The sequence below is a fragment of the Mustelus asterias genome, chromosome 29, assembly GCF_964213995.1.
Source record: "Mustelus asterias chromosome 29, sMusAst1.hap1.1, whole genome shotgun sequence".
Taxonomy (NCBI): domain Eukaryota; kingdom Metazoa; phylum Chordata; class Chondrichthyes; order Carcharhiniformes; family Triakidae; genus Mustelus; species Mustelus asterias.
The window spans coordinates 6,491,750-6,513,563 of record NC_135829.1 but is presented as its reverse complement, the minus strand read 5'-3'; the positions used below and the strand labels follow the sequence as shown (position 1 = coordinate 6,513,563).

Sequence of the window (21,814 nt, the reverse complement as noted above, 5' to 3'; positions counted from 1 at the left end):
GGAGTTTGCACATTCTCCCCGTGTCTGCGTGGGTTTCCCTCCGGATGCTCCGGTTTCCTCCCACAGTCCAAAGATGTGCTGGTTAGGTGGATTGGCCATGCTAAGTTGCCCCTTAGTGTTAGGGGGAGTAGCTAGGGTATTAATGCATGGCATTATAGGGATAGGGCCTGCGTGGGATTGTGGTCGGTGCAGACTTGATGGGCCGAGTGGCCTCCTTCTGCACTGTAGGGATTCTATGATCTCTCCCTCACCTTAAACAGTTGTTCTACAACCATTATGTTCAGAGATTCAAGTACTGCCCAGCTAGTATCTCGTGAATGGTTCCAGACCTTGGCTTCTTCCTCCTGTGCCTTTTTCACTATTGCTTGCAGCTGCAACTCCCGTTTCAGCTCCGCGTGGAGCAGCTTTTCCTCCATCATCTTCCTCCTCTGCTCCAGCAGCTCCTCCTTCCACTTCCGTACTTCCTTCTCCTAAAGACATTCACGATACAGAGTCAAACAATTTTCAAAGTCCACACTACTCCGACATATTTCTGACTTGAATAACGATCATCAGTAAAATCTAAAGCCGCGTGCCGCTTTGCTTCAGACAGCTCAAGCCTTGACTGAATCTACCTGGGGAGGGGTGGCACTTCCGCTCCCAATATTGGGGGTAGGATCAGCGGCAGGAGAGGCAAATCCCACGGGAGTCCCAAAAGGTTTACCCCAGGCTGGACTTCCCACTGTGATCGACCCCTACCCCCATGATGTAATGGGAATCCACCCCCCCCCCCCCCTCCGCCCCCATTCAGTGAGGGCACATCGATGTACATCTACCAGGGCATGTATTCTGCAAGCAGAACTCACCAGAGGAGTTCAGGTGAACGGGGAGAGGGTCACGCCTGGGCACTGCTAGCCCCCCGACATGGGGGGGCTAGCATGGGGATTGTTCATTTGAGAGGGGGAGGGGGGGTTCTAATTTTAATTTTTTGTATCAGGGCGCCCTTTAAAAACGGGGTCTAATGTTTTAAAATACCAGTTGCTGGCAGGGTGGCCAGAATTCTTTTCCCCCCGATATGCAATATGGTAGAGGAAACCCCCGTTGGGGGCTGGCGGCTGCTGTTTTTTCCGCCCGCTGCCACATTCGGAAAAAATGAGAATATTCCACCCTACATGTTTCCTACATTCATCAGTGCCCACACTTCAAAAGTATTTCATTAGCTATAATACACTTCGAAATGTTTGATGATGAAAGTTGCTATATAAATGCAATTCTTTCAATACACCACAACTTTAGCATTGGTGCTAAGCAAAACTATTTTCCAACAATACCACAATTACAGTGTAAACAGGGTCGGCACGGTGGCACAGTGGTTAGCACTGCTGCTTCACAGCTTCAGGGACCTGGGTTCGATTCCCGGCTTGGGTCACTGTCTGTGTGGAGTTTGCACATTCCCCTCGTGTCTGCGTGGGTTTCCTCGGGGTGCTCCAGTTTCCTCCCACAGTCCAAAGATGTGCGGGTTAGGTTGACTGGCCATGCTAAAATTGCCCTTAGTGTCCTGGGATGCGTAGGTTAGAGGGATTAGTGGGTAAATATGTAAGGATATGGGTGGGATTGTGGTTGGTGCAGACTCGATGGGCCGAATGACCTCTTTCTGTGCTGTAGGGTTTCTAAGGTTTCTAATGTCTAAATATGGCATCCGTGAACCAGCTATAAGATGAGTTCCAGCAGCAACAATGCAAAGGAGAGTGCTTTGTATTTGAATTTGCATGTTCAGTTAGACTTTTTATTTCTTATATTAATTAGCAAATTGAAACTCAACTTGCTGTAACACATAATCTGGCAGAGACATGTCATAGCAAAATGTTTTAGACTTCAGCCAAATTTCCTCAAGGTACTAAAAGATATCCATGGCACACTCAAACCAATGCCTCCTATTGTCAACATTAGGCATTTCGAGGCCAGGCATATTACTTGCATCTGCAGAAAGCTCCTTTTATTTTGCCCAAACAATGTGTCTCAGTCTCAATCCCAGAAGACCACTCCTATACCAGCGGTAAAACATATTTTCACTTTACATGGCCTTTGTGACTGGAATTACCAAGTCTTAAAGTTAAAGTATATTTATTAGTGTCACAAGAAGGCTTACAATAACACTGCAATGAAGTTACTGTGAAAATCCCCTTCCCCTAGTCGCCACACTCCGGCGCCTGTTCGGGTACACCGAGAGAGAAGTTAGCACGGCCAATGCACCTAACCAGCACGTCTTTCGGACTATGGGAGGAAACCGGAGTACCCGGAGGAAACCCACGCAGACACGGGGAGAACGTGCAAACTCTGCACAGACAGCGACCAAGCCAGGAATTGAACCCGGGTCGCTGGCGCCGTGAGGCAGCAGTGCTAACCACTGTGCCACCGTGCCGCCCCGGCTAAAATTAAAATCAGAATTAAATTCAGATCTAATTATCAGCGGTTTTGTTTTGTACTTTACGTCCAGCTGAGAACTGGATTGACAGTTGTCAAAGTCATCATATGGGGCCTCCCTACTACCAGCAGACAAAGGAAACAGCCCATCACTCTGGGCTGCATTCACTCCACACGCCATAGGCAACGGGTTGGTATCTAATTCACTGTGTCATCCATTTCCTCCTAGCTTTATGTTTTTTAAAATTTTGCTGTTCTGAAGAGACTTTGTCCTACTTACTCGTTCCAACAATTTCTGTAGTTTTAGCGTTTGTTCCTCTCGTAGTTTTTCGCGGAGTTGTTGGGCTTTTAGCTGTTTTTCCTCATGTTTCTTTTTTGATTCTGCTATTGTCCTGTCAGCAGGAAATTTGAAGCACTGATTCATTACCATAGTAACTAAATGCCTTTACATACAAAAAGCTTAAAATCCAGTACATTATCTGCAAATGTAAAATGATAGCTGATCGCGAGTCCACTGAGCAACAGATTTAAATAATAATTTTAATCACATTTTCCTTGATGGTGAGGAAAGTTTCTCGTGCATCTGGATGGCATGTCCAGGTGGTCGTGCTGGCTCTTCCTCTACAATATCTCCCCACGAGGTGCTTTGTCTCCAAGGTTCACGTGCTACGAAGAATAAAATTATAGGTGTAATAATAAATTAAATCCTAATGCAGACAATTAAACCACTGTGAAGTTATGAATCATAGAAATCCTGCAGTGCAGAAGGAGGCCATCGAGTCTGCACTAACTCTTCGACAGAGCATCCTACCCAGCCTCACGTATTTACCTCACTAGTCCCCCTAACCAACACATCCTGGGACGCTGAGGAGCAATTTAGCGTGGTCAATCAACCCAACTTACACAGAAACCGGAGCACCCGGAGGAAACCCACGTAGAGACGGGGAAAATGTGCAACCTCTACACAGTCACCCAACGCTGGAATTGAACCCAGACCCCTGGCACCGTGAGACAGCAGTGCTAGGCGCTATGAGGCAGCAGTGCTAACCACTGTGCCACCCATAAATATCTCTGATGAAGGTTGCTCTTGGAATATTGATCCGTCTTTCCCTTTCAGATGCTGACCAGTCCAGCTCTGCATTTTCTGTTTTTTTCGTGATGCTGAGAGTTACACGGCATTTCATAAAGGATATTCACTTCAACAAAGGAGAAGAATCTCCTATTAATCCATCGAGGGACTTCACATCTCTAAAATGTCAGAATTTTAATCAGAGGTAACTTACTACGGTTTCCTACTTTCCAAAGTCTATAAGCTGAATCCCAACACAACCCAAAACAATCATTCTCAGCAAAAACTTGCATACTTATACAAAACTGGTACTCAAGATCTAACTTCAATTATGCTCATGAGGAAAACAGTTTTAAATAAAATGAATGCAGCAGTGAGGCTAATCTTTTTCATTTTATTTAACAGAACTTTTATAGACTTTTATCTGCTCTTAAAAGTCAGGCTTCAGAGAAAGATGCAACTTATGTCAATGTGTCCTCAATCAGCACAGTCTACTGACATGAGCGCTCATCCAAGGTTGGCCAGGTGGACATTCATCAAGCAGGAATTTATTAAATGCATTGAAAAATTAGACTGCGCAATTATTATCCATCAAACAATCTGATATCCACTCCATCTGACGAAGGAGCTGTGCTCTGAAAGCTTATGGTATTTGCTACCAAATAAACCTGTTGGACTTTAACCTGGTGTTGTGAGACTTCTTACCATGTTAAGAAACCCCAACTTACCTTCGTAATGGGCGACACGTTGGCACAGTTAGCACTGGTACCTCACGGCACCAGGGACCCGGGTTCTATTCCCGGCTTGGGTCACTGTCTGTGCAGAGTCTGCATGTTCTCCCCATGTCTACGTGGGTTTCCTCTGGGTGCTCCGGTTTCCTCCCACAGTCTGAAAGACGTGCTGGTTAGGGTGCATTGACCACGCTAAATTCTCCCTCAGTATAACCGAACATGTGCTGGAGCGTGGCGACTAGGTGATTTTCACACTAAGTTCATTGCAGTGTTGATGTAAGCCTACTTGTGACACTAATAAATGTAAAAGAAGCTCTTAAAAAAAAAAGTCTGGAGTTTGGAGGCTGGAAACTCCAATTCCCAATGAACCTGGAGTCCCCTGCACATGTGCCTGCCGGGAACTGGTCGCACACGTGCACTTTTCTCAGGTCCAGGAAGGGCCTGGCGCACCTGCGCATAGAAAAAACCTCATGTGACTGGATGCAGAGCGCCATGAACAGCAAATGTCCCAGGTAAGGGTCAAGGGAGGGGGTCAGGGAGAAGGTCCAGAGGGAGGGATAAATGACAGGGAACAGGAATAGATCCCAGTTAAGTTAAAAGAACGGAGCAGAGAAAGAGGCTCCAAATCAAAGAAAGAGCTTCAAGGAACAGACTAAGTGAAACAGGCCCAAAAGAAGCCATGAAGATCCAAGAAGGTAGCTGAAGATTAGTGACTCTTTGCTGCAGGCCATTGGGGAAAAGATACCCCTTTGGAGCAGTGGTGTTCTGCTTGGGGCGGTCAAAGAGCTGAAATTGAGCTTATATGGTGATGCTTAAATATACTCGGAAATCCAGAGGAATGGCATTTCAGAAGGTGAGATCAAAATACTGCGAGGTGAGCCATTGTTTAAACTATCTGAATGGGATCTTCAAACGTGGAGATTGGAAACTCTCGTGAGAAAGACAAAGTTTCAGTGAGATTGGTCGGCTCACAATTTGATAAATGCCTGAGTGGATTGTTGAGAAATCCATGGAATCGGGTTTGGCCACATAGAGTCATAGAGGTTTACAGCATGGAAACAGGCCCTTCGGCCCAACTTGTCCATGCCGCCCTTTTTTTTTAAACCCCTAAGGTAATCCCAATTGCCCTCATTTGGCCCATATCCCTCTATACCCATCTTATCCATGTAACTATCTAAATGCTTTTTAAAAGACAAAATTGTACCCACCTCTACTACTACCTCTGGCAGCTTGTTCCAGACACTCACCACCCTCTGAGTGAAAAAATTGCCCCTCTGGACACTTTTGTATCTCTCCCCCTCACCTTAAACCTATGTCCTCGAGTTTTAGATTCCCCTACCTTTGGGGAAAGATATTGACCATCTCCCTTATCTCTGCCCTTCATTATTTTATAGAGCTCTTTAAGGTCACCCCTCAGCCTCCTACGCTCCAGAGAAAAAAATCCCAGTCTATCCAGCCTCTCATAACGCAATCCATCAAGTCCTGGTAGCATCCTAGTAAATCTTTTCTGCACTCTTTCTACTTTAATAATATCCTTTCTATAATAGGGTGACCAGAGCTGCACACAGTATTCCAAGTGTGGCCTTACCAATGTCTTGTACAACTTCAATAAGACATCCCAACTCCTGTATTCAATGTTCTGACCGATGAAACCAAGCATGCCGAATGCCTTCTTCACCACTCTGTCCATCTGTGACTCCACTTTCAAGGAGCTATTAACATGTACCCCTAGATCTCTTTGTTCTGTAACTCTCCCCAAGGCCCAACCATTAACTCAGTAAACCCTGCCCTGGTTCAATCTACCAAAATGCATCACCTCGCATTTGTCTAAATTAAACTCCATCTGTCATTCATCAGCCCACTGGCCCAATTGATCAAGATCCCATTGCAATCGGAGATAACTTTCTTCACTGTCCACTATGCCACCAATCTTGGTGTCATCTGTCATTTAATGTGTACTGTGGTGTGTTCGACCACAATACACCTGTTAATTCACATGTGCCTCATACGTACCCCAAATGTTAGAGAGTAAGATGTTATAAATTGTTTTACCTTTCTAAGCTTGTATGATATAGTTTATGTTTCTCCCAAACACACGGAATCTTGTGGCTTGAGTAAGTATATTGAATCTCAAACTTTGCTTACTTTAAACAAAATGTTATTGGTTCTTAACTGGATCTTTCCCCACAGTAAGAAGTCTCACAACACCAGGTTAAAGTCCAACAGGTTTATTTGGTAGCAAATACCATAAGCTTTCGGAGCGCTGCTCCTTTGTCAGATGGAGTGGAAATGTGCTCTCAAACAGAGCACATCTCAAACAGAGCTCCAAAAGCTTATGGTATTTGCTACCAAATAAACCTGTTAGACTTTAACCTGGTGTTGTGAGACTTCTTACTGTGTTCAACCCAGTCCAACGCCGGCATCTCCACATCATCTTTCCCCACACCCAGGGGTCAGGCCAAACAGCCATTAAGATTGAGATTACAACTCTTAAAATAAAGCCTTGGCCTTGAGAGATAAAGTTAAATTACACTCTCATAGCATTTATTTATCTATACTGCAACAAAACAATAATGACAATTGAATTATAAGTTGCATATATATTCGTTAAAGTGCACGTACCTTCGTATTCTGCTAGAACATCATTCCAATCCAGGTTTTGGGATTGAGAGGAAACACTGTAGAGAGACAAGCTGCCGCTGCTCATGCTGGCCTGCACAATAAAAGAACATCACTTTGATATATTAAACTCAAAAATTTTAAGTGGCAACTACGGTAAAAAGTTGCGCCACTTTATTACAAAATGAGCTGCAACCTACCAGTACAGGTAGAGGGTACAGCAAGAATCATAGAATCCCTACAGCACAGAAGGAGGCCATTCGGCCCATCAAGTCTGCACCGATAACAATCCCACCCAGGCCCTATTCCTGTAACCCCACACATTTACCCTGCTAATCCCTCTAACCTACACATCCTGGGACACTAGGGTCAATTTAGCATGGACAATCAACCTAACCCGCACGTCTTTCAGACTGCAGGAGGAAACCGGGGCACCCGGAGGAAACCCACGCAGACACGGGGAGAACATGCAAACTCCGCACAGACAGTGACCCGAGGCCAGAATTGAACCCGGGTCTGTAGCGCTATGAGGCAGAGTGCGAACCACTGTGCCACCGTGCCGCCCATGTTCAAGAAGCCATGTTCAACACAAAGATCAAGCTGTTCTATCAAAAGAATCTGAGCAGCAGCATGTTGACCTTCAGAAAATGCTTATTAAATCCTTCTGAATTTGTGAATCACAAATTTTACGAACATTTCCCTATTTATTCATTGATAGAAAGGTTCTTAAAAATGTTAACTTCTTTAGCCAGAAATAAGCAGACAGGGGGTGCATCTTTTTAATGAGGTACAAGGCTTGAGCCTATTTGTATTAGAAAATGATTTCTGGCTGCAATCTCAAACAGAAAGTGGAATGGCTGCAGTTAAGACAAATAATTTTGGTGCAATATTCCCCAAGAGTCCATAAATAGAGAAATTGAAAATGTTGGAATTTGGATCCTTTGCTATCAACATGATTGGTCAATGCCAATGACATAACTCATACGTCCCATTATTCTTTGTGAGAATTGGGTGAACAATATTCTTCAAATGCCCAAATGAAAGCCAATGGATCGAGTCCTCCAACTAACTGTTTACAATTTACTCAAGTCTACCCAACATTGACATCACTCAAGTCTACCTAACATTGACAGCCATCAATGACCTGTTTTCTTTCCATTCTATTACATTTATCTTACAGGTATTTTAATGTTTAAGTTCTTAAATTGTCTCCCACTTATCCCACGACTCAAAAATGATTCTGGAGCTACTGGGTTGGAATTCAATCACCGTTACTTTCAGCTGCTTTTTCTTTTTACACACCATCACTTTACAGATTCAGCCATTCGAGCTCAATCATGACTCATCAGATCTTTTTAAAGCTCCATTAGTTTGGATTCTCTTTCTCTTCCCATTTTCCTCACACCTATTTAAAGTCTTTGAAACCTCTCCGCAGATATTTATTTAGTCTTTGTATTCTTACACCCAACTCGCAAGTACTCCAAGGTCCTGTGCGCTGTTCAAATTCAAAATTTAATGCATTCAATAAGCAAATAATTCCTTAGCAATACTCACAAAGCCTGCAGTGTAACCACCTTTCAGTGCACTACACTGAGACTTCCATCACCTGCCAGAACAGAGGAAACTCCAAGATGGATAATGGAAACTGGCAAGATAATCAGCAACTCTCCAAGTACAGTTTTACACATATGGTACAGTAATACGGTAGGCATGGGAATGACGATTAGTATAATATCAATAATAGAAGAAACATTATGTAATTTTGTTCAACAAAAAAGGAATAATACAAAAGTTGGCAGACTGTGCAATGAGGAAATGCATCACGCAAGATTTTTTAAACCACAGAAAAAGGAGAAATAGGAGATAAATATTGTCTTATTGTATCCATAGGATATCTCAAACTGCCTAGAAATGCTGATATTTCTTCTTCTATACCCCGCCTTAACATGTGATTATTGTCACGGGGCTTATATACTACTCCAACAAGCAACTTCTTTCCTTTATCATTCCTCACCTCTACCCAAACCACTTCTATATTCCTTTTTCCTGAACTTAGGTCATCCTTCTCTATTGTGCTAATATCGCCTTTAATTAACAGAGCCACCCCTTCACTTTTTCCTAACCTTCTATCACATACCCTTCAATATTCAGGTCCCAATCTATGCCGTCCTGCCGCCATGCCTCTGCAATGGCAATTAGATTGCACTTATTTATGTCTATTTGTTCATTTAATTCATCTGCTTTGTTTCGAACGTCACATGCATTACAGAATCTTTTATTATTTTTGTAACTTCTAGCCTTATCTTTTGGTTTACTCTTAGACTTGTACTCTCTGTCCTTTCCTACCATGGCCTGTTTAGCATTTCCCACATTAATACCTTCCTTTCTTACCTTGTTTCTACTCTTTGATATACCACATCCTAACACGTTTGATCCCTTCCCCAACTATTTAGTTAAAACTCTTTCTCCTTCCCTAGTTGTGCGGTTTACAATAATACTCGCCTCAGCATGATCCATGTGTAGACCATCCCAACGGTACACCTCCCACTTTCCCAGTTTAGGTTCTGGTGCTCCAAGAACCGGTACCCCCTTCTCCCACGCCAGTCTTTGAAGTCATACGACCCACAGGCTATGTAACAGCATACACTCGAGTGAGGGTTACCAACATAGGTAGAACTGTACCATAGCACCTTAATTCAAGAGAAAAAGTAAGCTACAAATTGTATTAATATTGTGATAATACTGTGCCTTTAAGAAATTTATTTTAGTCACATTCCTGTGCTGAATGTGTTTACTAGTCCCTTCCATGTTATCGGAGTTATTCTGTCTAGATCCAGCAGCACTGTATTGTTCCTGCAGCAACATAATTGATCTTAATTGAAGCAGTGTTTGTTTTGATCCGAATTAATGCAGGGTTCTGTTATTTTGTGTTTGCACAGGGGTATTTCAGACTGGGGAGTGATGAGGTTGATTGACAGGCAAGGTCATATGAATGGGTACAGCCTGGCTTACAGAGAGAATTCAAGCTCAGTTTGTTTTTGAGATTTTTAGAGACAGGCTGCTTTCTCTGTATCTCTTGCTCTGTCTGAAGTGGAGACTGGAATCTGCCAAGAAATAAGCCTTTCTCTCTGAGATTCTATTGTTTGAGGATGGCTTTCTTTGAAAGTTGCTGCATGAGAATTATAAGACAAGTGTCTGTCTGGATCACTCTCCAAAAGTGTCAAAAAGCTGGAAACCTAGTACCTACATAAGCATCCTTGGTTTGTGTGTGAACTGGTTCTAAAGAAGGGATTTATGTCTACGTGGGGATATTGCTAAACTGGAACAATAGAGATAGCTAGCCGTTAAGAATTATATTTTGTCATGTTTAAGTATTTTAATGGTAAAAGTTATGCTAATTATTTTTGTTATATTCTAACTGTATTCTTAAATAAAGTTTGCTTTGATAAAAGCTTCCTAGTGGGTCACTTGAATCATACCTGGAGTGAATCACCTTATACTCACCCTAATGTCAAAATTAAATATAAAAGTTTAGGCTAACTTCATAAAATACCTTGGAGTTTCTGATCTGCTCCTTAACAATATGTTGAAGTGTACCAACAGCAATGTAACTGCAATAGTACTCACCGAGAACTCGCTCTCAGCGTCGGCCTCTAAGTTTATGTCATTGTTTTCTTCAGCTTGTATTTCTCTTGTTAATTGCTCTTCCTCAGCAATGGCGTTAGCGATTGCTTCTTCGTTCTCCTTTTCCAGACGATTTGCCAGTTCCTCTCCTTTAGCAAGAACCGCTGCCATAGATTGCTGAAGGGGAACATGAGTAAACAATTTGCAACAGGTTTGGATAATGATAAAATATAAACATGGGCGCCACCACAAAAATAGAGGAAGCTGGTTCCAAACACAACTCTTCTGTACTTGTATATAACTGTTACTCCTAGATATAGTAACAAAATTTATTACAATGAAAAATACAATGTTTGTTCGGCCATTCAATACAATGCATGAGCCAGATACACTGCAGAAATCTATCTCTAATTGTTCTTTCATTACTGATCCCAAAAGAGCAAACTGCAGACCACGTGGTCCCTGAATAGAAGACCCAAGTTTCATGCCTAAAGGCAGGTATCACCCAAATTCAAATTCTGATTTCTAATTCTATGCATATTTCTCAGACGTAGTTGTGCTCAACACTAATGGAGCCCTTATATTGTTTAAATATAACGTACATTAAGGTTAAATTATTCTGAGTTTTCCTCTTCCGAAACTCAAAACAGTACAATAGTGCCCGGGTTGTATCACACGGCACATATCTGCATGAATGTCTAAAGACATGCACTCATGTTCTAAAAGTTGGCACAGCAGTACAGCTAGCACTGAACGAGTGACCTGGCATTAATCACTGACCCTCACTTATGTGGACAGATTATCAGGTATAAGATGAAAGGACAAACTCCAACACATTGCAGCACTCGATTTCTCCATGAGGAAAGTAATATTTAAAGACAGGATGTAGAAAGAACAAACAGGTTCCAAAATAAATATAGGGGAGATTAAGGGGAGTACATTTGACTTATGAAGAAGGGTGAGAAATGTACAAAACCACCAGAAAAATGGTCTCTGTGTTCCTGAAATCAACACAGTCTAATCCAAATTTCATGTGAAAAATCGCATTTCCCCGCCCCCATTTAAAAATTGAGCATGAAGCAATTTCGTAATCTCAATAAATCAATAAAAATGTCCTTCTAGTGCATTTCTTATATTCAAGAGGCCACTTTTTCTTATTAGACACACATTTGAAACATTCCAGCCTCGTGACACAACTGGATTTAACAACGCTTCATGATAGATCACAATATTCAACCCAAAAATGAGAGAGAAGATTTAATTCATCCCAGCGTAACTGGACATTTAAAAATTGTACTGTGTTTAATCCACAGGACTTTATTTTGCATAATTCTCTGCTTCTGTAAAGATACTTAACTTAATCAATCAAAAGTTGCTGAATTCAGTTCTGCATCAGAGGGCTGGAATGTTTCCATGGTTTAGTTCCACTGGCACCTGCAGTTCTACGTTAACCTATCCAGGCAGCTTTACTGCGTGTGAACTAAAACATGCAGCGCACAAGTGGCGAGGGCATCACAGTCCAGCTTGATCCTCTTTTCACCCACACTTGGAATACTGTGTGCAGTTCTGGTCACCCTATTATGTAAAGGATATTATTAAACTAGAAAGAGTGCAGAGAAGATTTACTAGGATGCTACCGGGACTTGATGGTTTGAGTTATAAGGAGAGGCTGGATAGACTGGGACTTTTTTGTTCCCTGGAACGTAGGAGGCTTAGGAGTGATTTTATAGTGGTCGATAAAATAATGAGGGGCACAGATAAGGTAGATAGTCAGCATCTTTTCCCAAAGGTAGGGGAGTGTAAAAAATAGAGGGCATAGGTTTAAGGTGAGAGGGAAGAGATACAAAAAGTGTCCAGAAGGGCAATTTCTTTACACAGAAGGTGGTGAGTGTCTGGAACAAGCTGCCAGAGGTAGTAGTAGAGGCAGGTACAGTTTTATCTTTTAAAAAGCATTTAGATAGTTACATGGGTAAGATTGGTATCGAGGGTTGGGTAAGATTAGTATGGGCCAAATGTGGGCAATTGGGATCAGCTTAATGGTAAAACTGGACAGCATGGGCAAGTTGGGCCGAAGGGCCATGTTCCCATGCTGTAAACCTCAATGACTCCATGACCGAATATCCATACACAGGCATGTTCTGGGATCAGTAGTGGGACCCTGGCTAGTTTTAGCTCTGTCTGAGGCCAAATTGATCACCCTCAACCACTCCCCTGACTAAGTTAGCACATGATGTGGAGATGCCGGCGTTGGACTGGGGCAAGCACAGTAAAAAGTCTCACAACACCAGGTTAAAGTCCAATAGGTTTATTTGGTTGCACGAGCTTTCGGAGTGTCACTCTTTCTTCAGGTGAGTGAAAAGTTGTGTTCACAAACAGGGCATATATAGACACAAACTCAATTTACAAGATAATGGTTGGAATGCGAGTCTTTACAGGTAATCAAGTCTTAAAGGTACAGACAATGTGAGTGGAGAGAGGGTGAAGCACAGATTAAAGAGATGTGTATGTGCAAGCATCGGGTATGATTCGATGGGCCTCTTTCTGCACTGTAGGATTCTATGATTCTATTAAAGTCACTGAGTTACAAATATCTGAAAAAGTATCTCGGAATATCATATTATTGACACGGTTGCTCAAAAGATAACAAGGAGACACCACTAAGCACATTGCCAAATTGAATGAATGCCCTATCCTTGGCCAAATGGAAGTGAGGTCCCCTCTTATTCACTCTCGTATACATCCAAGATAAGGAGCTAACTCGTACTATTTGATACCCTTAGACCTCCCTTTGAGCTAGGAAACTGCAATTTGGCCAGTTTTAGGCAATACTTCTTGCTGTTCCATATAAAGGAACTAACCCTCAGCCCATTAATTTCCTTTAGAAAGCAAAATTGGTAGCATCTGTAAAGGATACAACAATCTAGGCAGCACATTCATCTTAATCAGTGTTATCCTGCCCAGCCATGATATTGGTAAGGAGGACCAACGATGTAGGTCCCACTTAGCAGGTAATTAACAAATATATGCATATAGCTAAACCCAGTAACTGTATTTGGCCCAGTGGACAATAGATGCAATCCAAAACCAACACATGCTTCCTGTAGTTTTTTTAATGGGTCACTTAAAAAAAAAAATCAGTGTTATTAAAAGAAAGTAGATTTTTTTGTCAATAGAATCTTAGTGAAGTATAATGGTGAAACGTATGAAACTGTCGTGGCATGCCAGGTTAATCTATAATAAATTTCCATAGCCCAATTACAGATTTTGCCCGTCAAAATTAGATTCTGTATGGAGATGGCACTTCGAACTATATATAGAACAAAGAACAAAGAACAGTACCGCACAGGAAACAGGCCCTTCGGCCCTCCAAGCCTGTGCTGCTCCTTGGTCCAACTAGACCAATCGTTTGTATCCCTCCATTCCCAGGCTGCTCATGTGACTATCCAGGTAAGTCTTAAACGATGTCAGCGTGCCTGCCTCCACCACCCTACTTGGCAGCGCATTCCAGGCCCCCACCACCCTCTGTGTAAAAAAAATCCCTCTAATATCTGAGTTATACTTCGCCCCTCTCACCTTGAGCCCGTGACCCCTCGTGAACGTCACTTCTGATCTGGGAAAAAGCTTCCCACCGTTCACCCTATCTATCCCCTTCATAATCTTGTACACCTCTATTAGATCTCCCCTCATTCTCCATCTTTCCAGGGAGAACAACCCCAGTTTACCCAATCTCTCCTCATAGCTAAGACCCTCCATACCAGGCAACATCCTGGTAAACCTTCTCTGCACTCTCTCTAACGCCTCCACGTCCTTCTGGTAGTGCGGCGACCAGAACTGGACGCAGTACTCCAAATGTGGCCTAACCAGCGTTCTATACAGCTGCATCATCAGACTCCAGCTTTTATACTCTATACCCCGTCCTATAGAGTTGTGAAAGTTAGAAGCCTGCCACTAGTGGTGGAGGTGCTGAACAAAGAGTATTGTATATGAAGCAAGTGACAGAACACTAAAGCATATCGGAACAAGTGTGTTACTTCTTTTAGTATGCTGGTATAATGTCAGCACTCTGACTTTTTCAGTCAGAAACCAATGCCCCACCAATACGGTTTGAGGGGGGAGTTCTGAATTGTCAGAGGTGTCAGTGTGCAGGTAAGGAGCTAAATTAAGGCCCAACTGGCTTGTTGAGATGGATCTTGGTCCCTCCATGTTGACACTATACTTAAGAAAGCCCACCAATGCCTCTACTTTCTCAAGAGACTAAGGAAATTTGGCATGTCAGCTACGACTCTCACCAACTTTGACATATACCATTGAAAACATTCGTTCTGGTTGTATCACAGCTTGGTATGGCTCCTGCTCTGCCCAAGACCACAAGAAACTACAAAGGGTTGTGAACGAAGTCCAGTCCATCACTCAAAGCAGCCTCCCGAACATTGACACTGTCTACACTTCCCGCTGCCTGAGCAAAGCAGCCAGCATAATCAAGGACCCCACACACCCTGGACATTCTCTCTTCCATCTTCTTCTGTTGGGAAAAAGATACAAAAGTCTGAGGTCACGTACCAACCAACTCAAAAACAGCTTTTTCCCTGCTGCCATCAGACTCTTGAATGGACCTACCTTGCATTAAGTTGATCTTTCTCTACACCCTAGCTATGACTGTAACACTACATTCTGCACTCTCTCCTTTCCTTCTCTATGTACAGTATGCTTTGTCTGTATAGCACACAAGAAACAATACTTTTCACTGTATGCTAATACATATGACAATAATAAATCAAATCAAATCACAGACAATCTCATGGCACCACTGAAAGAGGAGCAATTCCTTATCCTCATCAAGATTTCTCTCCTTCGCCAACACCACAGAAAACAGACTGACGACTCATTCATCTCATTCGCAGTAACTGCACCTCAGAAGTAATTCATGAGATGTGAAATGCCTTGGGACATCTTTAGGACTGGATATGGTTATAAGTGAATGCATATTCGCACCTTACGGCCACGATTCTCCCAAAAGTGCTGGATTGGCAGGAAAACAGTTCTAAATCCCGACTGTTTTGTCAGTTCAGTTTCTCACCCGAATCTCTTCGCACTCTGTGCACTGCAGAGGTCCCAGTCGTGAATCTCATTAAAAACCCAGGGGGACGGGGCCTATTCACGCCGGAGTCTGACAGTTCTGGAACTCTGCGGCAGCACTATGGCCCCGATCTGTCAGTCTCCCCGTTTGTTGGCCAACTCGATCGCTGGCCAGTCCGGGACCTCCGCAGTGCTGCCCTTCCAGCCCCCCACGGCCCGATCGCGGCCCCTACAACAATTCCCGGGCCAGCCCTGATGCCCCCCCCCCTCCGTTCCCGGCGCATGCGCAAATCCTGGTACAAGGCCGGCGACGCGCATCTCCCAGCTCGACCGTGCCAGAAAAGTTGCGGGTCACGATGGGAGAATCGTGGCCTACTTACATTGCCAAGTAGGTCGAATGATTGCTGTGGTGACTTTTGTCAACTGCCTTAATATCAAGTTCTGGGAACAGGCCGAAATAAGGTTGAAAAAAACCCAGCTCAATCATGTTCAAGATATTTAATGAAATATGGTACTTACAGCAATTTATTTCCCTCTCATAATCTGCAGACTTTTCTAATGCAGCCTTGGCATCACCTCACCAGTACTCAAAAGATCTTGTCTTTTCTCCTACCTTTTCCCCAACCTTGTTGGTGCTACGCACAATGGTATTTCACTCTAAGTGGGTTCTTCAAATTTAAAAAAAACTCCTGATTTCTAAAGACGTGATTGCCAAGAAAACAGATTTAAGCGCAATATATATTAAATGCATTGTTTTACAGACCTTCGCTGGACAAAGTGATGTAATTTCATAATCGGTGGTGTAACTCATTATTGTCCTTCTGTGGTTTTTAACTATCAGTAGAATCACACAGTGGCTTTTTATAGAAATGAGAAAGGGCTTGACAGCACTGGCCTTGCGGGGGTGCAAGACAGAAAAATGAATCAAGGCCACACGCCTAATTGGTGTTCAATGGTCACAGTTGGGGCAGCAGCCTTACCCCATCGCTCGCAAAAAAATAAAGTTGGCCATTTTATTTTTCACAAAGCTGAAAAACTATATTTTCCGAATATGTTGCTACCTCACTGTCATTCTTCAACTGATTCAGAGTTTGGACACTGGTTGTGAACAGAATTGGTTGTGAATGGAATCAAGTTCAGCTGACTGATACCTTCTAAAGATGTATGCAGGCACCCATTTCAGAGAAGCAAGCATGGACAAATAGCCATGTTTGTTATTTACTTATTAGTATCACAAGCAAGCTTACATTAACACTGCAATGAGGTTAGTGCAGGTTTCTCTGGAACTAGAGCCCTTCCATATGCCAGCACTTTTAGGGGGCATGGGGAGAGTGAAGAACAGATTGGGCAAAACATGGCAGCATTCAAAATCTTTATAACTATTCTTTCATTGCTTAATCATGTGTGGTATATTAATAATCACATGTTCTACATTTTGTAACTGTGTAATTCAATATTTGCACACAAGTACACTTAACACGTTGGGTAAAATTGGATTCTTACAACCTTACTGTCAAAGAACAAAGAATATTACAGCACAGGAACAGGCCCTTCGGCCCTCCAAGCCTGCACCGACCATGCTGCCTGACTGAACTAAAATCCCCTATCCTTCCGGGAACCATATCCCTCCATTCCCACCCTATTCATATATTTGTCCAGACGCCCCTTAAAAGTCACTATTGTATCTGCTTCCACTACCTCCCCCGGCAGCGAGTTCCAGGCACCCTCCCACCCTCTGTGTAAAAAAACTGTCATTTCTCGACAGTTCAAAAGTGATCATTCTATTTGTGTTATCTTGCACTCTGAACTCCGGCTGTCAGCAGTAACCTCGCGCTATTGCCCTGGCTATTAATACTGTTTACACAGACCTAGATTTGTTGATCAATTGGCGTTTTGACCAGACAGCCAAGAGGTGACAGCCCTATTCCTTTCACACCAAATATGTAGATATGCTGAAAAGTAGCGAGAGTGTGCCTCTTATTGAAGAAAGGTGAAGCCAAGCCACTATGTAGCACAACTGATTCCAAAGTAACTCTAAGAGCACTGGGAAAATTTGACCCCCATATCAGATACATTTGGCTGATGACATTTTAGGTCTCCATAAAATAGTAAACACTTTGAAAACAAAAAAAAAATTCTCTCTCGGAGTTGTAAGAAGCTGTCCTTCCTCTTTAAATGTACAAATTTTTGAACTTCAAGCATGGCGTGACACTTGCTCCTGATTTAGATCATCCCATCTCGTATAATACACAACCTTTGTGGAGCCCCTTCACTACCCTCACAAAAAGTTCTCAATTAAAAACAGATTGGAATTGTCACCATACTTGAATCTTCCATCTCAAGTCACTTCTATCTTCAGCACATAGTTAAAGGGACAATTGCACAGATCAACAAGTGTGCGCTAAGGGCATAGTTGGTCTCTGTCTCCCAAAAGTACAAGTCAAACTCTTAAAGAAGCGAGAGTAAAGAAAGAGAGATGAAATGGGAAGAATAACTCCACTTTTCAAATATCTTGAAATGTTATAATCAGGTATATATATTTTGACAGAATTTTCTATCAGATCACAAGCCAACCTTCTGTCAAAACAAATGTTATGGAAATATCAATGGATCTTTTCATAAATTGCTTTGTTTTAGCCCTGTTGGCAGTTTGACATCTCGGAATGTGCCCATGATAGACTGAAAGTCAGATACGTTACATTCAGTAGATAGTCTCAACATGTTTCAGTAGAAAAGCTTTTTCCACAGCAAGTACAGGATGATTTCATCACTAACGGTGTTACACAAAGCTTCCCAACGCAAACTCGAATTTGCAAAGACCACAGGGAAGAACAGCCTATACTATTCTTTATTATGGGATAAGCAACATTTCAACACATCTCCACTAATTCAATATACAGTTATACCGGTGCTCGTTGCAAAGCATGCTGAAATAAGTTGCATTTGGCTAACTGATAATCAATTTTTACGCTCACCGTAGTGACATTTTCAACATTGATCAAAAAAAATTAAATGCATTAGAAGACTGCATTTATAAAGCAACTTGCATGACCACACAACATTCCAGAATGCTTTTCAGCCAGTGAATTACTACTGAAGTTTAGTCACTGTTGCAGTGTTGAAAAGGAAGCAGCCAATTCTGCTGTTTGTGTAATAATGACAGGATTTGTGATGTTGACTGAGGGGAATAATCTCCCTGCTCTTCCTCGCAAAGGAAATTTGGCATGTCCGCTACGACTGTCACCAACTTTTACAGATGCACCATAGAAAGCATTCTTTCTGGTCGTATAACAGCTTGGTATGGCGCCTGCTGTGACCAAGACAGCAAGAAACTACAAAAGGTTGTGAATGTAGCCCAATTCATCACGCAAACCAGCCTCCCATCCACTGACTCTGTCTACACTTCCCGCTGCCTCGGCAAAACGCCCAGCATAATCAATGACCCCATGCATCCCGGACATTCTCTCTTCCAGCATCTTCTATCAGGAAAAAGTCTGAGGTCATGTACCAACCGACTCAAGAATAGCTTCTTCTCTGCTGCCATCAGACTTTTGAATGGACCTAACTTGTATTAAGTTGATCTTTCTCTACACTATGACTGTAACACTACATTCTGCCCTCTCTCGTTTCCTTCTCGATGAATGATATGCTCTGTCTGTATAGCGCGCAAGAAACAATACTTTTCACTGTGTGCTAATACATGTGACAATAATAAATCAAATCAAATCAAATCAAAGGTGGTACGGGAGATCATTTACATCCATTTAAGGGGACAGAGGGGAACTAGGCTTGATAATTCACCCGAAAGACAGCACCTCCAACAGTGCCGCATTCCCTTTACAACTCCCTTGGTACTGTAAATGGATAATAGGAGAACGTTCTGTTCTGCTATCAGGACAGCTGTCAGTCTGTCATGTGTCTTTACAGAAATTCGAAACACAAAGCTTCTTATCTGAAACCACCCAAATGTTTTTTCTACTTTCATTACAGAGGGAAACCCATACCAGCCTTTTTGATCTGAGCTTCAATAACATTCTCGTATGACAATTAAGTGGCAATTAATCTTTATATTTTAAATATGCCTTCATATTTTAGCACAGGTATTAACAATTACACTTTGAAGAGATCTTGAGTCAAAATTCTTGGTATTTAGCTTTCATTAACCCATTAATTGACAATCCTCTTAAGAGCCAATTAATGTTCAAAGGTCCTGGGAGTACCAACAATTACAGACCTTAAAAGATACAAATCAAGGGCAAATGCGACACAATAATATTTAAAGGTCACCATTTTATGCTTCTATTTGACTTGGTCCTCAGAAACTTGGCTCAATTCAAGGTATGTTACAATAGTTCAGCAATAAACTGTATGAATCGCATACAAAGCAATAAACCATACCTGTCCACTGAACAGAGGCCTGAAAAATGAGGTGTTCTATTAATAACTAGGAAGCTTTCATTTTGCCAAGTACCAGAGGGTTTTTAAATAAAATATACTGTCGTCATATTTTCTTGCAACTTTACCTTGATTTCTCTGCAACTATTTGTCTTCCTTATACGTATGTATTTGTACAAAGAGTTTAAGATTAAAATTTATTTGTCCCTCTGGCATTGAGGTTTGTGCCTATCTCCATCACTAACCCCCACTGCCCCCAAGATTGTGTTTCACTTTCTCTCTGCATTCTTACAAGGGCAATATGCTCTCAACCTTTTCCTTCCCCTGAGAAGAGGGGTGTCGGGCTATTCAAGTGGGGCAACATGTGGTGAGTTCCCCACTTTACCAAAAATGAGATAAAAAGTCCATAAGTGCTTCAATAAATAATTCACAAGGGTGAAAGATTAGCTTCATCTATCACCAATTAGTCCATCTGCTATGTTTCTGCAAACTCGGTTCATGAACCAATCAGATCATATGAAAATATCAAAGTCTGACCTGCATGTCCCCAGCATACCCTCTAACTTTATCTTTTACTCTCGTTCATTGCTCTTAAAACTCTACTCTAACTCTTATGAACTCTCTAACAATGCTCCAATTCAATCTCTTACTGATTTGGATCTTTCTCCGCACCTCAGTTATGACTGTAACACTACATTCTGCACTCTCTCCTTTCCTTCTCTATGAACGGTATGCTTTGTCTGTACAGCGCTCAAGAAACAATACTTTTCACTGTATACTAGTACATGTGACAATAATAAATCAAATCAAGAAATCTCAGCGTCTCTCAGGTTAAATACTTGGCAAGTGGCTCAATCGACTAAGAAAATCAGCCTTTGTTCTGATTGGTTATAATTAACAAAGACCAACGTGAGATATATAAATGGATCTAGTGTTGTCTTTATCCTTAAATTGCAAAAGGTTTAGGGAGCATTTGTGTAATGTATTTATGACCTGTACAAGTTTATTTTTTTATATATCCAGAACAGTAAGTTTGCCAATTATGTAATTCAAATGAGAAGTTACGCCCAAAACATTAACCTCCCTTTTGTTTTCAGGGATTTAATAGATGGAGGTGGGTTTCAGCAGTTTGAACCTTTACCTCAATTCAGCAGGATCATGTTTTCTGAAGCTATGCATCATGCCATTTGTGTGTCATCCTAATACTCCGAGCATGCATGTTTCACAGCGATCTCCATACTGTCCTAGCCCCAACTATCTTCAGCTGCTTCATCAAGGACCTTCCCTCACATGAAAATATCAAAGTCTGATGCGTGTTTCTGGTGGGTATCATTCTCACTTAAAGAAGTTAAAATGACATCTGCAGGAAGAGAGTGGGTCATCACCAGGTGAAACCCCAGGACGATTTTAAGGTCAAAGAGTGGGGATGCTTGCTGACGATTGTACGACATTCATCAACGTGTGTGGCAACTAAAATACTGAAGCACACCTTCTCCATAATGCAGCAAGATCTGGACAAAATTCAGGCTTGGGCTGATAAGCTGCAAGTAACATTCACGCCACATAAGCAATAACCATCCCCCTCTTGATTCAATACTGTACCATAGTTGAATCCCCATTATCAACATCCTGGGCGTTACCATTGACCAGACACAGAACTGGATCAGCCATATAAATACTGTAGCACCAAGAGCAGGTCAGAGGCTGGGAACACTGCAGCAGATAATTCACCCCCTGACTCCCCAAAGCCTGTCCACCATCTACAAGGCACAAGTCAGGAGTGCCATGGACTGTTATCCACTTGCTTGGATGAGTGCAGCTCCAACAACACTCAAGAGGCTCGACATCATACAGAACAAAGCACCCCCTCCACCACCTTCAAATCCATTCCCTCTGC

At 42.3% G+C, this 21,814-nt stretch overlaps 1 protein-coding gene across 7 annotated transcripts in view; it reads right to left on the bottom strand.

Annotated features, from left to right (window-relative positions):
- scaper (S-phase cyclin A-associated protein in the ER) overlaps positions 1–21,814 on the bottom strand; it is a 347,336-nt gene that overhangs the window by 237,203 nt on the left and 88,319 nt on the right. For 4 of the 7 annotated variants that reach the window (XM_078199948.1, XM_078199950.1, XM_078199952.1 and 1 more), the window contains 5 exons: positions 10,450–10,623; positions 6,826–6,916; positions 2,952–3,069; positions 2,684–2,795; positions 252–470 (listed from right to left, as the gene is read on the bottom strand). In XM_078199948.1, coding sequence (XP_078056074.1) covers positions 252–470; positions 2,684–2,795; positions 2,952–3,069; positions 6,826–6,916; positions 10,450–10,623 — 714 coding nt within the window. The remainder of the gene's footprint in view (positions 1–251; positions 471–2,683; positions 2,796–2,951; positions 3,070–6,825; positions 6,917–10,449; positions 10,624–21,814) is intronic. The other 3 variants (XM_078199949.1, XM_078199951.1, XM_078199954.1) reach the window with 1 other exon arrangement.